The 12,420-nt window shown below is 64.3% G+C and overlaps 2 protein-coding genes across 11 annotated transcripts in view; both read right to left on the bottom strand.

The window, feature by feature from the left end:
• Nucleotides 1-1,653: 1,653 nt before the first annotated feature.
• Nucleotides 1,654-10,349, bottom strand: HGFAC (HGF activator). Of its 7 annotated transcripts, none has more exons than XM_045075147.1 (14): nucleotides 9,929-10,018; nucleotides 9,162-9,361; nucleotides 8,915-9,011; nucleotides 8,582-8,661; nucleotides 7,720-7,842; nucleotides 7,500-7,631; nucleotides 7,256-7,366; nucleotides 7,004-7,178; nucleotides 6,772-6,857; nucleotides 5,853-6,108; nucleotides 3,772-3,911; nucleotides 3,284-3,424; nucleotides 3,049-3,197; nucleotides 1,654-2,299 (listed from the first exon to the last, which is right to left on the bottom strand). In XM_045075147.1, exons 2-14 carry the CDS (start codon nucleotides 9,289-9,291, stop codon nucleotides 1,871-1,873), a joined length of 2,049 nt encoding a protein of 682 aa, XP_044931082.1. In that variant the 5' UTR covers nucleotides 9,292-9,361; nucleotides 9,929-10,018; the 3' UTR covers nucleotides 1,654-1,870. The 7 variants fall into 7 exon arrangements, with proteins under 7 accessions (XP_044931082.1, XP_044931071.1, XP_004772292.1 ...); XM_045075136.1 differs by having other exon boundaries at nucleotides 1,657-2,299; nucleotides 9,162-9,342; nucleotides 9,929-10,347; XM_004772235.3 differs by having other exon boundaries at nucleotides 1,657-2,285; nucleotides 3,049-3,178; nucleotides 9,162-9,342; nucleotides 9,929-10,346.
• A 1,317-nt stretch (nucleotides 10,350-11,666) lies between these two features.
• The window catches only part of RGS12 (regulator of G protein signaling 12), a 104,728-nt gene continuing 103,974 nt past the window's right edge, over nucleotides 11,667-12,420 (bottom strand). For all 4 annotated transcript variants that reach the window (XM_045075113.1, XM_045075116.1, XM_045075107.1 and 1 more), the window contains one exon: nucleotides 11,667-12,161. In XM_045075113.1, coding sequence (XP_044931048.1) covers nucleotides 11,935-12,161 — 227 coding nt within the window. In that variant the 3' untranslated portion in view covers nucleotides 11,667-11,934. The remainder of the gene's footprint in view (nucleotides 12,162-12,420) is intronic.

Genomic DNA, 12,420 nt, shown 5'->3' with positions numbered 1-12,420 from the left:
GGGCTCCCCAGTGTCCTCAAAAACCCAGCGGGCACAGGAGCCATGCCATCCATGGAGATCAGCCTCCTGGGGCACCAGAGCTCTGGGCGCAGAAGGCAGAGAATGGACAGCGACCTGGAGGGGCTGCTGGAAGATGCCAGACTCGCATGGACTCCACGCGGCTCACTGCAGGCCGGCCGGCTCGGTGCCACGCAACACTGTCTCCCATCGGGAGTCGCCACTTTAACAGACCCACACTCAACACCCACAGGGGAGAAGAGTTAGGGGGCAATGCAGGGTGTGCAGAGCCAATCCCAGGCCACTGGAGGCCCCGTATTCCCGGTGCTCTTGAAGCCACAGCACCGGCCTCAGTGGCCTGGGGTGGGACCCACGTGGTGGGGCTCCAGCAGAGTGTTTCAGGCAGCCCTAGGGCTCCGAGTCCCACCATACAGAGAGCGGCCCTGCACACCTGCCTGGGCCTTCCCAGGACCAGGCTCTGTCCTCTGAGAGGGGGACCCTCCCCCCAAGAGCTTCGTGCAGGAACCCCCAGTGAAGGCAGTTCCGGGTTGCTCTTCCTCTCTTGCTACGGGGAACAGATGCAGCCAGGGAACCCGGGTCCACAAGTGGCTGAGCGCTGGACTCCCCATCACAGGAGGAAGGCAAAACTGCCCTGGTTCCCGTGGCATCGGTCTGGTTTCGGGGTGTGGCCCAGACAGCCAAGGCGAGCAAAGCCCATGACGTCTGTGCCAGTGGGGAGAACGGCCGGGAGAGGGCCTCACCGGACTGGCCTCGCGGGACAGTGTCCAGTTGTGGCCTGAGTTCTGCTGGGTGAAGTGGGAAGGGCAGTATGAGAGAGAACATTCTAGAAGCATGGGAACAGCAGGAGCATGGGCAGAGGGAGGCCAGAGCACAGAGTAGGGGAGCAGTGTGGGGCAGAAGCAGGCTGGAGGTAGGTAGGGTCTGCCCCAGGGATTGGGGGAAGCTCCAAGGTGGGGGGGGCAGTGACCTAGAGAAAGTCCTGGTCTGTCACCTCAGACAAAGGCAGGAAGACCTGGTCTAAGGTGGAGGCTGTGGAGGTGACAGGAGAGGAGGTGGCTTTGGGGTCGAGGAGCAGGAGAGGTGTGTGGGGACTGTGCCGAGGAACCCCATCCTCTGAGCAGCTCTGGGAGGAGAGTCCCCCTCCCAGAGTGGGATGGGTGGGTGTGGGCATGAATGACCGAATGTGGGGCCATCTCGGCCCTCTCCCTGAGACCAGGGCTCCCAGCCCCCGAGGGACTGCTTCTGGGCACTGGGGGCAGGGGGTCTGTCTACAGCACAGCTCTGCCCGGCCCCACACTCCCAGGCCATCCCCTGTCCACCCTGCTGAAGCCCCATCAGGGACCCCTGGAGCAAACCCAGTACCCCACTGCAGCCAGCAGCCACCACCCATCCCTGCCTTCTCAGGTCTCTAGCCTCACTTCCTTATTTTGATTCAGATAAGCCCCACCCCACTACCTCAGGGCCTTTGCAGGTGCTGCTTCCCTCTTCCTGGAATGGGAGCTCTTCCAGGCATCTCTGATTCCTTCCCCCAGCTGTGCTGGCCCGCTGGCAGCAGCCTCCTGGCTCCAGGAGCTCCAGCCCAGAAGTGCCCCACTGCCCTCCACTCCCTGACACGCGGGCCTGCTGGCTTCTTTGCAAGGGGGGCTCTCTGGCCTTCGCCCTAGGAAACAGTGCTAAGGGACAGCCTCATATAGGGCGCCTTCTCCAAGGAGAATGAGGGCCGGTATGTAGTTCCAAATTACCTGTCTTAAATCTTCAAGTTCTGTGCGCTGCCCTGGGGCAACCAGCGTGTGTGGGCTCCTGCCCCCGCTGCCTGGGGGTGGCCCGAGGTGGGTAGGCTAGGAGAAGGACGCTAGGTGCCCTGCCCTGACCCCCTGGGCCTTGGGGCCAGACCCCCCACCCTGGGGCTGCAGGCTCCCTTCTCCACTGAGAAAGCAAAGATGGGGAGCTGCCCTAGGGAAGGCTGAGGAGGGTGGGGTGCAGAGGCGTGGGCCCTGTGCACCTGGTTCTTGGAAGCATATTTATTGTTAGGAGTCTGGGAACAGCGCAGAGGTGGGATGCCCAACCCTGAGGCCGGGGCTGTCTCAGGAGGGATCCGCAGGCCGCTTAGGGGGCCATATCCGGTCTTTGATCCAGTCCACGTACTTGGCCACGCGGGTGTAGACGCCAGGCTTATTAAGCCTCCCACAGCCGTCGCCCCAACTGATGACGCCATACAGGTAGGCCACACCATTCTTCTCACAGGCCAGGGGTCCACCCGAGTCCCCCTGCGGCAGGGCTGCTGGTCAGAGCCAGGCACCAGCTCAGCTCCTCAGCAGTCGTGAAACACCCCACCACCCACTCCTGCTCCGCCTCCCTCACCCCAACCCCGAAAACATCCCTGAAGAGTCTCCGATGTCCCTTTGGGGAGGACTCCCCAGGAGCTCCCAATGCAGACTTCCTGACAGCTCGGGGGACAGAAGACAAAGGTATTTCCAAGTGAAAGAACTATCCCACCTTCCCCTGGTTCCCTAGACACAAAGTCTCCTCATTCCAGGGCTACTGTGACAGCATCTGACTAGTCATTTCAGTTCCTAAACTCTGCCATGGATTCCTCTCAACTCCATGATCAGGAACGTGCATCTGAGCTTGGCTCCCCAAACCACGCACCAGCACACATCCTATGTGGACCAGGTGGTCCCTGTGTTCTGGGCTAATCTCCCCACTTGAAATAACAGCCCTCTGCCAAACTCCTATTCACCCTTCAAAACAAGTGCCAATGCCCCTGCCTCTGAAAAGCCCGCCTTGACTTCCCCCAGAGGGGCTTGTTGTATTCATGCGGTCCAGTGTCAAACCCCCCTTGCCACTTCTGAGTTGTGTGACCTGGGAAGAGTGGCAGAGCCTCTCTGGGCCTCAGTTTCTGCACCTATCAAATGGGAAGTAAAGCAGCTCCTCCATCTTGCAGCCTAAAGAAGATGGTGCTTGTGGAGCCCTTGATAAATGCTAGCAGGGGGCAGGCAGTCTTGAGATCTGGGGCGAGCTCTGGCTCACCTGGCAGGCGTCAGACTTGCAGTCGAAGTAGCCAGCACACAGCATGTTGGGGCTGATGTCGGCCCCGTACACCTCCGGGCTGCTGCACTTGTGGTCTGCAACCAGAGGGACCAGTGCCTCCCGCAGGGAGCTGGAGTAGCCACTCACATCTATGAACAGGGTGCTCTCAGGCGGGGCAAGGCTCCCTGGGGCTAGCCACCACTCCCTGGGGCACGGTGCCCCCACCCCCACTCACTCTCGTCCTGGTGGCCCCAGCCTGCAATCTGGCACTTGTGTCCAGCGGAGAAGGGGCTGCTAGGCTCAGGCAGGCAGATAGGCTGGACAAACTGGGAGCGGACGGCACAGCGGTCTCCCTTTTTCTTCAACCGGATCAAGACTGGCCAAGAGAGAGAGAGAGACCAGAGGGCAGCCTGGGACGTGGGGGTCCTTGCAGGGGCCGAGGAGCAGGGGGGCCGGCCCAGGGCTCAGCAAGGCTGGCCTGCCAGGTTTTCCTCCTGCCAGGCCAAGGCCACTCTGCCATACAGAGTTCCCTTGCTGCCTTCCCCTCCCCCTACTCCCTCCCTTCCCCCTCTGTCTCTTTTCCTGCCCCTTCCCTCCCTTTCCCTCTCCCCAGGTGGGCCTGATGCCTACCCACCCCTGTCCCTCTCCTGACTCTGGCCTGGGGTGTGCAACACACACACACATCCATGGCTCTGGTGCACCCCAGCATGTTCCAAGCCTTACCCAAGTCATGGTCACTGGGGTTGAACACCGAGTACATAGGGTACGGGATATACTTCTCGATGCCAAACGTCTGTGTTACGTCCGTTGTTTGGTTGAAGAAGTGTTGGCCTAGGACCACTAAGACACTTTCCCTGTGGGGGCTGTGCAGGGCGTCTGGTGGCAGCACGACCCAGGCCCGCCCCCCGGCCCCGCCCCTTGGGTCCCTCCCCACCGGCTCCTCCCCAGAAGCCCTCCCCTCGGGCACCGCCCCTCAAGCCCCTCCCCACAGGCTCCTCCCTTCAAGCCCCGCCTCTCAGGCCCCTTAGGCCCCGCCCCAGATCCCTTCCCTCAAGTTCCCCTCCTCGGCTCCTCCCCGCCACCCGCTGCGGCTCCAGCATCCTGGATGCTGGGCAGGTCCCCTGCAGCCCAGGGGAGAGGCCTGAGCAGGGACAGGGGAATGGTGGGCTGTGGCCACACACGACCTTGGGCAGTGCCATCTCTAATGCATCCCCTTTAGTGACTCTAAGGGTTTCCTGCAAGGTGGGGTCTATGCTGATTGGGGCCTGAGTGGGTGGAGGCCTGGTGGCCAGATCCAGCTCCTATGTAGCCTGGGTCTCCCCGATATAGCCCTTCATTCCTGCTGGGCACAGGCCCTGGGCCCCCAGTTCAGTCCCCCCGTTCCCTCTCCGGGCCTCTGTTTTCCCAGCTCCTGATGAAGGGGGTAACTCCCACCCAGGCCTGACCCTCCTTCATTGGACTCCAGCTCCAGGCCCCTGTGGGACCTTGGCCCCTGGGCCCTCCCAGGCCTTAGGTCCTTCTGGAAAATGGGCTCCCACGCCCTGGGCAGGCACCAGCTCAGCACACAGTGGGGCTTGGTGCCTGGCCTCAGGGCAGGGTCAGAAACCCAAGTCCAGTGCCAGAGCTGGTGATCCATAGGTCTCACTTCGGGGGGGAAAGGTATGCTCTTGGGGTGGTCGGCCAGTGAATGCAGGCCTCCAGGGATGGGAGGACTGGGTTGGCTGAAGGGCTGAGTGTGCAGCCGGGCAGGGTGGATGTCCACCGGCTCTGGGCCCCTAGTTCTGTCCTTTGCCCCTTTTGCTTCTTTGCCAAAGGAGCATACCCCTCCTGGGGAGCCACCCAGAGTCCATCTGTTCACCTCCAGCGCCCCTGCCTCAACCCCAACCCTTTCCTGGATGTGAAGAATGGGTGCTTGCTCCCCTCCCCCGGCCTCTTAAACCCCCACCCAATCTCATTCATACTGGAGAAGTCTCAGAGACCCTACTTCCCAGGCCCAGTGGGAAGCCTGCTGCCTGTCAAGGCTCCACATAGGGCAGGCCTTGCACCCACTGGCCCCCACCCATGCCTTAGTCCCTGGGTGACCAATGGAGGCTGAAGGCCAGACTCACACTGCCAAACCCCCAGGCCCTGATCCCTGGGATGCCATCCTCTCCAACTGGACCCCCCTGGGGAGCCTCCTAGTCTGGACACCCAGATGGGGAACCTTGTTCCCATCACACTGGGTGAAGCCCAAGAGGGGCTGGCCTTCCCTGCTCTGAACTGGCAGGCTCCTCTGGGTGTGTAGAGGTGGGCCTTGCATCCCTGACCCCCACTCCCTTAGCTGCCAGCCCAAGTCTGCCTTCCCAGCTCATGGAGTGGGCAGGGCCTAAGAGTCCCTGCTGAGGGGTGGGGAAAGGTGCCCCCCCCCTTGCACAGTCAGGGATGGGGGGGCAGAATCTTCTCTGAGGAGGGCCTGCCCATAATGTGCCCAGCATCCCCAACTTCCCCCGCCCCACTACCCCACCCAGTGCATGACTGTCCGGGCAGGACTGGGCAGTGACCCCGAGCAGGGGCGAGGCTGAACACGGAGGTCTTCCCCACCCCCACCTGGGGTCCTTGGGCCACGAGAAAATGAGAGACCAAAGATTGGGGTTATATGGGTTGTGGGGACACGTGGGGACATGTGTGTGGCAGATGGGTGGGTGGGAGGCTGACAGATGGTGGACGCGAAGGTGTGGAATGCATGGTGGGTGTGTGGCCAAGTTGGGGGAGGGCAAGTGGATGGGCTGAAACACACAGTGAGGGGCATGGGCAGAGCCGCTCACCTGCTGGAGAAGCAGTGGGCCGCGGACACCACCCAGCACGTGTGGACGAGACTGCCTGCACAGAAGCTGTTCCCGATGTAGATGGCGGCCAGCCAGGGGTGGGAGCCCGGCAGGGACGACGAGCCCCCAATGATGCGTGGCCGGAGGAAGCTCCTCTTCTTGTGCCTCTTGCCACAGGCCTGGCGTCCCCCTGGGGCAGGCTCAGCCTGTCTCAGCATGACCTCAGGGGTCCGGAGCGGAGTTCTAGTGAGGGATTCTGGGAGCACAGGTCACCGGGTCACACTGCTGGGGCTCCTTCTACACATCCCCGCCCAGAGTGGGTCCTGGCTGCTGTCCTCACCCACCCCCAGCCCCACCCCAGACAGCTCTGCCCTCACAGGCACACAATCTACTCTCTGAGCCTCAGTTTCCTCTTCTGTACAATGGGGAGAACAAGACCAAATCAGTCACCAGGCTTTGTGGGAAGCAAAGTGGTATGGCACGTCTGGCAGGGCTTCCTGTCCCTCTCAGCAGCCTGGGACCTCAGAGCCCAGGCCGGCTGGGTGGCCCCAGGGGCATGGGGGCCAGAGGGCAGGCTGGCCTCCCGGAGCTGCCCGCTCCCACGGTCTGGCTCCAGGGGAGGCTACTGGCCCTCCCACCCCATTATTCACCCCTGACCGGCCCTTTCCTGTGTCTGGGAGCCCTCAGCTCGGCTCAGGCTGGGTGGGAGCCACCCGGAGGACCTGGAGACTGGCTGGCCTGCTCAGACCCCCTGTGCCTGGCAGACGAATGGCCTCAGCTGAGCCCTGCTCCAGGGAACCTCAGTTTCCCCATCTCCCGAGGGGGCAGTGGTGCTCCAAAGAGGGGAGAGACGCGGGAAAAATGGCCGTGACTCCTGTGGGAGCAGGGTTCTCGAGCTGCCTGCAGCCCATTCACGCACCACAGGCCACCAGGCGGCAGTACTCCCAGGAGAGGGCGCTGCCGTTCACCACGTAGCACCAGGGCCTCTCGTCCTTGTCCGGGTTCCTGGGGTGCATGGAAAGGCGGGTGGGCCCGGGGCCAGGGGACCTGGGAGAACCCTGTGAGGGAACTCCTGACGGACCCCCCCCCCCCACTCCCCTAGCAACAGCATTGGGCTGATTGTGCAGATGGTCTGGGGCCCCATTGCTGACCGGCAGTAGGCATGGGGGCCTAGGCCAAGCAGGGCCGCAGTGCCCACGGAGTCCACGTGCAGCTCCTGGTAGAGCAGGTCCGAGTTCCAGGCCAGGCAGCTGAGGCCCGAGGCTGCGGTGCTGGCCACACCTCGGTACTCAGTGCCGTTCCCCACAAAGCAGCGCTGGCTGGGCACTGTGGGCGGCATGGTGGGTGGTGAGCCTGGGCTCCGGGGGCCGCAGGGCACGGGGCCAGGAGGCTGACCCACTCACCAATGTTGCAGAGCCGCCCGGCATGGCCCGGGGGGCAGGAGCACACAGTGGTCCCGGTGGCCACGATCAGGTGGCAAGTGCCACCATTCAGGCACGGGCTGCTCAGGCAAGCTGCGGGGAGGGCTCAGGAGCTCAGCCTCAGGCCTTGAGGGTGCCCACCGCGGGAGGGCAGGGTCGGGGCTGTCCCACTGGGGCCTGTGGCTTGAGGACCCTGGGCCAGCCCGCCACCTCGGCCACGGCGTACCTGTGTGGCGGGTGCCCTCGCAGCGGATCTGGCCCTCAGCGCACTCACACTGCTCCACCTGGCCCTGGCTCACTCGGGCCCAGCGGTCGCCCACCTCCAGGTGTTCATAGCGTGTCTCATCAAAGCATTTTTCTTGGGGGGAGGTTGCAGAGTGCCCTCAGGCCGCTGCCCTCAGGCAGGCCCCTCCCCCACCCATCTTCCCAGGACCTGGTGTGCACACCTGTGCCACAGTCCTTGCCTGTGAAAGCCATGGGGCAGGTGCAGTGGTAGGACTCGGGGTCCTGGGTGTTGGAGCATGAGCCCCCATTGAGGCACGGGCTGGAGGCACAGGGATCCGGGGCAGCTGGGGACAGGCAGGAGGAGTAGGGAGCAGGTGTGGGAGAACCCGGCCCACTGGGGTATCTCCCCCAGACCCTCTCTGTTCTCCAAGGCCTTCAGTGCCTTCACTGGGCTTGCTGCCTTCATGCTGCCCCTCTGGGTTCCTTGGGTTATTTGGGGTGCAGGAGTCCTAAGAAGGGGTGCAGACCTTCCCTGTTGTCCCAGCAGCCCCCCCAACCCCATGCCATGCTCAGACCCTGGGCAAGCAGGCCTCTGGCTCTGTACCAGGACACTGGAAGCCCAGCCCCCATCAGTCAGCACAGTCCCCTCCTGTGTGCCCTGGGATCCTTGCAGGTGGGGCTGTCAGCACCCCCGGCACCCTGCAGACCCTAGGGGCCCTCATCTCTGCCCAGGGTTCCACCTGTGCAGCCACAGAGCCCAGCCTGACCACCAGGGGGCGCCTTACTCCCAGCAATGACCAAGGCAGCCCTGTGGCTCCGGGACAGGGCAGGGTCCTGCCTGGGGGGGTTCCACCCTCTGCACTCCTGCAGCCCCCCTGGGGTGCAGTGGGGTCAACCCCAAAGTTCTCTTCTGCACTCCAAGCAGGACTCCCTGTCCCAGGTCAGCTCTGTCCCCTTGGCTCCCACCCCCATCAGCGGGCTGACCCTAGTACTCCCTTAGACTACCCCCAACCCCAGCCTGGACAGCCCTCCTCCCGCAGCACAGGCCCTTCCCCACCCCCCCCACCCCCCGCCAGCACCCACCTGGGTCCTCCCTGGGCACTGAGGTCTGGGCACAGTAGCCCCAGGCCCTGTCACGGTCATAGTTGTGAGTGGTGGCACACCTGGGGGTGAGGACACAGGTGGGTCCCGGCTCCGAGGCCTCCCACAGCCTGCCTCTGGCAGGATGCCCTGCCGGCTGCTGGTAACTCGCCCCAGTCACACCCATGCCTTCCTTCCCTGATGGGTCTGGGGCTTGGGCTTGGGGAGGGAGGGCAGAGGGCAGGGGGGTCTCCAGAGTGGATAGGGGCCGTGGGGATCCGGAAGAGGGGAGGCTGGCGGTCGCTGCTGGCGGACCTCGCCCCGCCTGGGACCCACCATCGCCTGTGCGCGCTGCCCTCTGACGTGCAGGAGTGGAGCATGCGGCCGCCATAGCGGAAGGGGAACCTGCAGGGCCGCCCATCCTCTGTGAGCACTGCAGGGTGAGCGGAGGGCGGTCAGGGGGCTCCCGCTGGGCACCTTCTGCCCCATGTCGTACACCCTGCTCCCCAGCAGCCGCCTGCCAGCCTCCCAACCCACCCGCCCAGGTGTAGCCCACCGCCTCCGGGAAGCTCTCCTGACCCACCTGGGCCCCCAGGGCTGCTGCTGGAGGGAGCTGCTCTGGGTGGGGGGGTGAGTCCTGTACCACCGGGTCCCTCTGGCTCTGGAGCACTCGTGGCTGGGCTCACAGGGGTCACCAAGGTTACAGGGATCATGGGGGTCCCAGAGCTCACTGTGGCGTTAGGTTCTGGGGGTTCTGTCAGGTTCTAGGAGGAGCCAAGAGGGCTGTGATGGTGTCAGTAGGAGGTGGCCCCCCTCACATTCAGCCCCCCAGTGGCTGGGCTCATCGCCGTCCCCAACCTTAGTTTCCATACTGGGCCCTCAGGCCTTAGAGTAGAAACCAAGGGGAACCTGGCCACTGGCTGTCCCCCTCCCCTCCTGCCGAGCCCGCTGGTTTAGGGCGAGCTGGGTGTCTGCCCAGGCTGGGCACCCCTGCCTTCCAGCCTCAGATTCTGGGGATCTGTTCTGGGGGATGGACAAAAGCAGCCGCAAGGCCCTCGGAGGTTCCTTTTACCCACCCCCCAAACAATGGGACCCAAAAGCAGCCCAAAGAGAGGGGAGTGGCCCTCATGTCCCCCGGTGGGGGCCCAGCAGTTCAGATCCCCAGGCCTCCTGTCCCCCAGGCCAGCCCAGCACACCCACCTTGCCTGCTGGAGGCCAGAAAGCCAGCTTGCAGCACATTGGGCCCCTTACCCACTCCACAGCCCTCCCCAGTCCTCCCCAGCCCCGGCCCCAGGACCCAGAGTGGGCATGGGGAGCCTATGGTCCCCATGCAACGGGGTCAGTGCTCACCCTGCTAGCCTGGGGCTGAGCCCCATGAAACCCCAGCAGCAGCAGCAGCAGGAACAGGGCCATTCCCAGCGAGGGGCAAAGGCTGCGACCCCAGGCCCACAGCCCCATGGCTCCTCCTGGGCTGGCACAAGGAGCGGCGGGAGGTGGAAGCGGCGAGCAGGTTGGGTTGGGGTCAAGGCCACTTGGAAATGATTAACCCTGGCTGCCTCCAGCACTGGGCCCACATGTCCCCCCATCTGCTGCCCAGCTCACCCTGTCTGGCCCAGCTGTCCCCTCTGGCATGAGCCACATTGGCCCTGGACCCGACAGGTCCTCAGGTCTCAGCTGCGATGCCTCCTCCAGGAAGTCTGGCAGGACACACAGCCCGTGGGGGCTTGGACTCCCAGCCCCCACCTCTCCACGGGACTGGCCGCTGTCCCTTTGTGAACTAGTGAACTAGCTTCCTCACAGCTTGGATAATTGGTGCTGTCCCCATCTCTGGCCAAGGCTCCCACACCTTATCCTGAGCCCTGGCTGGGCCCCAGAAGAGCTCTTGCCAGGCATCCAGGGTCACCAAGGGCCACAGAGACCTGGCTTGGGGTCCTGCCCAGGTCTGCATGCACCTTGCTCTCTCCATCTGGGACCTGGGATGCGGACATTGCCCCACCCCATGGGCCCTACAATGCGTGTGCCACAGGCACAGCTGCTAGAGGAACCTCCTCTGCCATTTCTGAGCACAGGTTCCCCATGAGTCAGCTCAGCGGCCCACAGGGGCCAGGGCAGGGGCTAGCTGCCCTTTCCTCAAGGGATCAGCCTGGCATTACTCTGCACCCCCAAACCATGCTCTCTGGGCCGCCGTTCTGCCATCCATGCAAGAGGAGGAAGGTGGAGAGGGGCATCCAGTTGGGTGGGTGGTGGGTTCAGGGATGGGGGCAGGAGTGTCAGGCAGGGGAGCACGGTGGGTGTGGGGATGGTGGGGGGCAGGAGTGTCAGACGGGGGAGTACATTGGGTGCGGGGACGGGGCAGGGGCAGGAGCATCGGGGGAGAGCGTGGTGCCTGTGGGGACACAGCGAGAGCTTGGCACATTGGGGGATGGTCCCCCTTCCTTCTGACACCTCCCACGGCCCCTTCCACAGCCCTGCTCCCTAGAAGATTCAGAACCTCCCTGGCCTGGCCAGACATTCGCAGGTTGGGCCCTTCCGGCGACTCCGTGGAGGGAAGGGTGCGGGTCCCTCAGCGCTCAGCTGCTCCATGTGGGGGTTCCACTAGGGCGACCTGGGTGGGTGACTGGAGCTGTCTCAGCCCACAGTCCCCAGCGGTCCTGCCCCCACCTGGCCGGCCACAGGCCCTCCTGACCAGGCTCCAGCTGCTCTCTGGGGCCTGACACCACCCAGGACCTCAGTGAGGGCCCCCTCCATAGACAGACGAACAGACGGACGGACAGACCCTCTAGATTAGGCCAAGAGCAGGCTTGGGGCCCCCAGAGCCCAGGCAGGGGAGCATAGGGCATGGCATGACTTGTGGGTCTCCAGGCAGAGCCCTGCCCCCTCTGGCATTCCCTGGCCCCCACCCCCCGGGGCCCTGCACTGACTTGTGACCCATGTGAGCCGCCGCGGCCTCCAGCACCGTCAGGCTGGCTCCACTCTCCACCCAGCCTTGACCTCAACACCGGGAGTTGTCACCACCTCTATCCCTCTCCTGAGACACTCCCTGTGGGCAGGCCTGCGACCCCAGCACCCAGTACGAGGCTCACACTCGGGGGGTCCCCAAAGTTCATTTATTGAGGAAAGGCTGGAGGCTGAGGGGCAGGAGAGGACAGGATCTGAGGGAGCGAGTGTCCGAGGCCAGGCCACCCTGCACCTCCTGGTTTGGCTCCCGAAGGCAGGGTGGCCAAGGAGGCCCCTTCAAGGCTCTCAGGAGGGCTTGGGGTGGTCTCCTCAGATCATGGGAGTCCACGCGTGTCTAGCTGGGGTGGTGCTGATGTGGGGGCGGGGGGACGGCTGCTGAGGCATGGCTTCAGGCAGCCTTAGACGAAGGTCGCGTGATGTGGGCTGGCCTTGGGCTTGGCAGGAGCACCCGGGAAGGGACTCAGGCTAGGGAGGTCTGATGTCAGGGCCCCACTGGTCCGTGACCTCTGGGGGCACACCCGTACCCCGGGGACACTGCCGCCCAGCCCGGGGGCCAGGCCCGCAACGCGGTCCACGTCGATGATGGTGTTGACCGGGAGGCCCTGGCTGCCTCTGGCCCCGCCTCCTGTCACAAGGAGAAGAGAGAGACTGTCACCCGTCTGCCCTTCCCTGGGCGAGCTCCCCCAACAGGAGACTGAGCCCCACCCCATCACACAGACACGGGTCATCTGTGACCTTGGCTGCCCCTCGACCCAGCTGTTTTCAGGGCGCCCACCTGCAGCTCCTGTTCAGCGAGCCCCCAGACCCTCATGGCCCCACCGCCACCTGAGCCCTCCCGTCCTGGCCACCTACTTGTCCTCCTGATGGTTGCCTTGGGGCCATAT

This window comes from Mustela putorius, unplaced genomic scaffold (assembly GCF_011764305.1).
Source record: "Mustela putorius furo isolate JIRA1106 unplaced genomic scaffold, ASM1176430v1.1 tig00000083_pilon_pilon_pilon, whole genome shotgun sequence".
NCBI classification, from domain to species: Eukaryota; Metazoa; Chordata; class Mammalia; order Carnivora; family Mustelidae; genus Mustela; species Mustela putorius.
The sequence above is the reverse complement of the archived record's forward strand: the minus strand, read 5'-3'. Positions and strand labels throughout refer to the sequence as shown.

Bases quoted from the DNA above. Each gene is read 5' to 3' on its own strand.
- HGFAC (XM_045075136.1), bottom strand. From the start codon at position 10,036: ATGGGGCTGTGGGCCTGGGGTCGCAGCCTTTGCCCCTCGCTGGGAATG. The intron at 7,179-7,255 runs GTGAGTGGGTCA...TGCCGCCCACAG, and splicing joins CGGGCGGCTCTGCAACATTG to TGCCCAGCCAGCGCTGCTTT. The intron at 3,912-5,852 runs GTGAGCGGCTCT...CGCCCTGCACAG, and splicing joins GCCCACTGCTTCTCCAGCAG to CCCCCACAGGGAAAGTGTCT.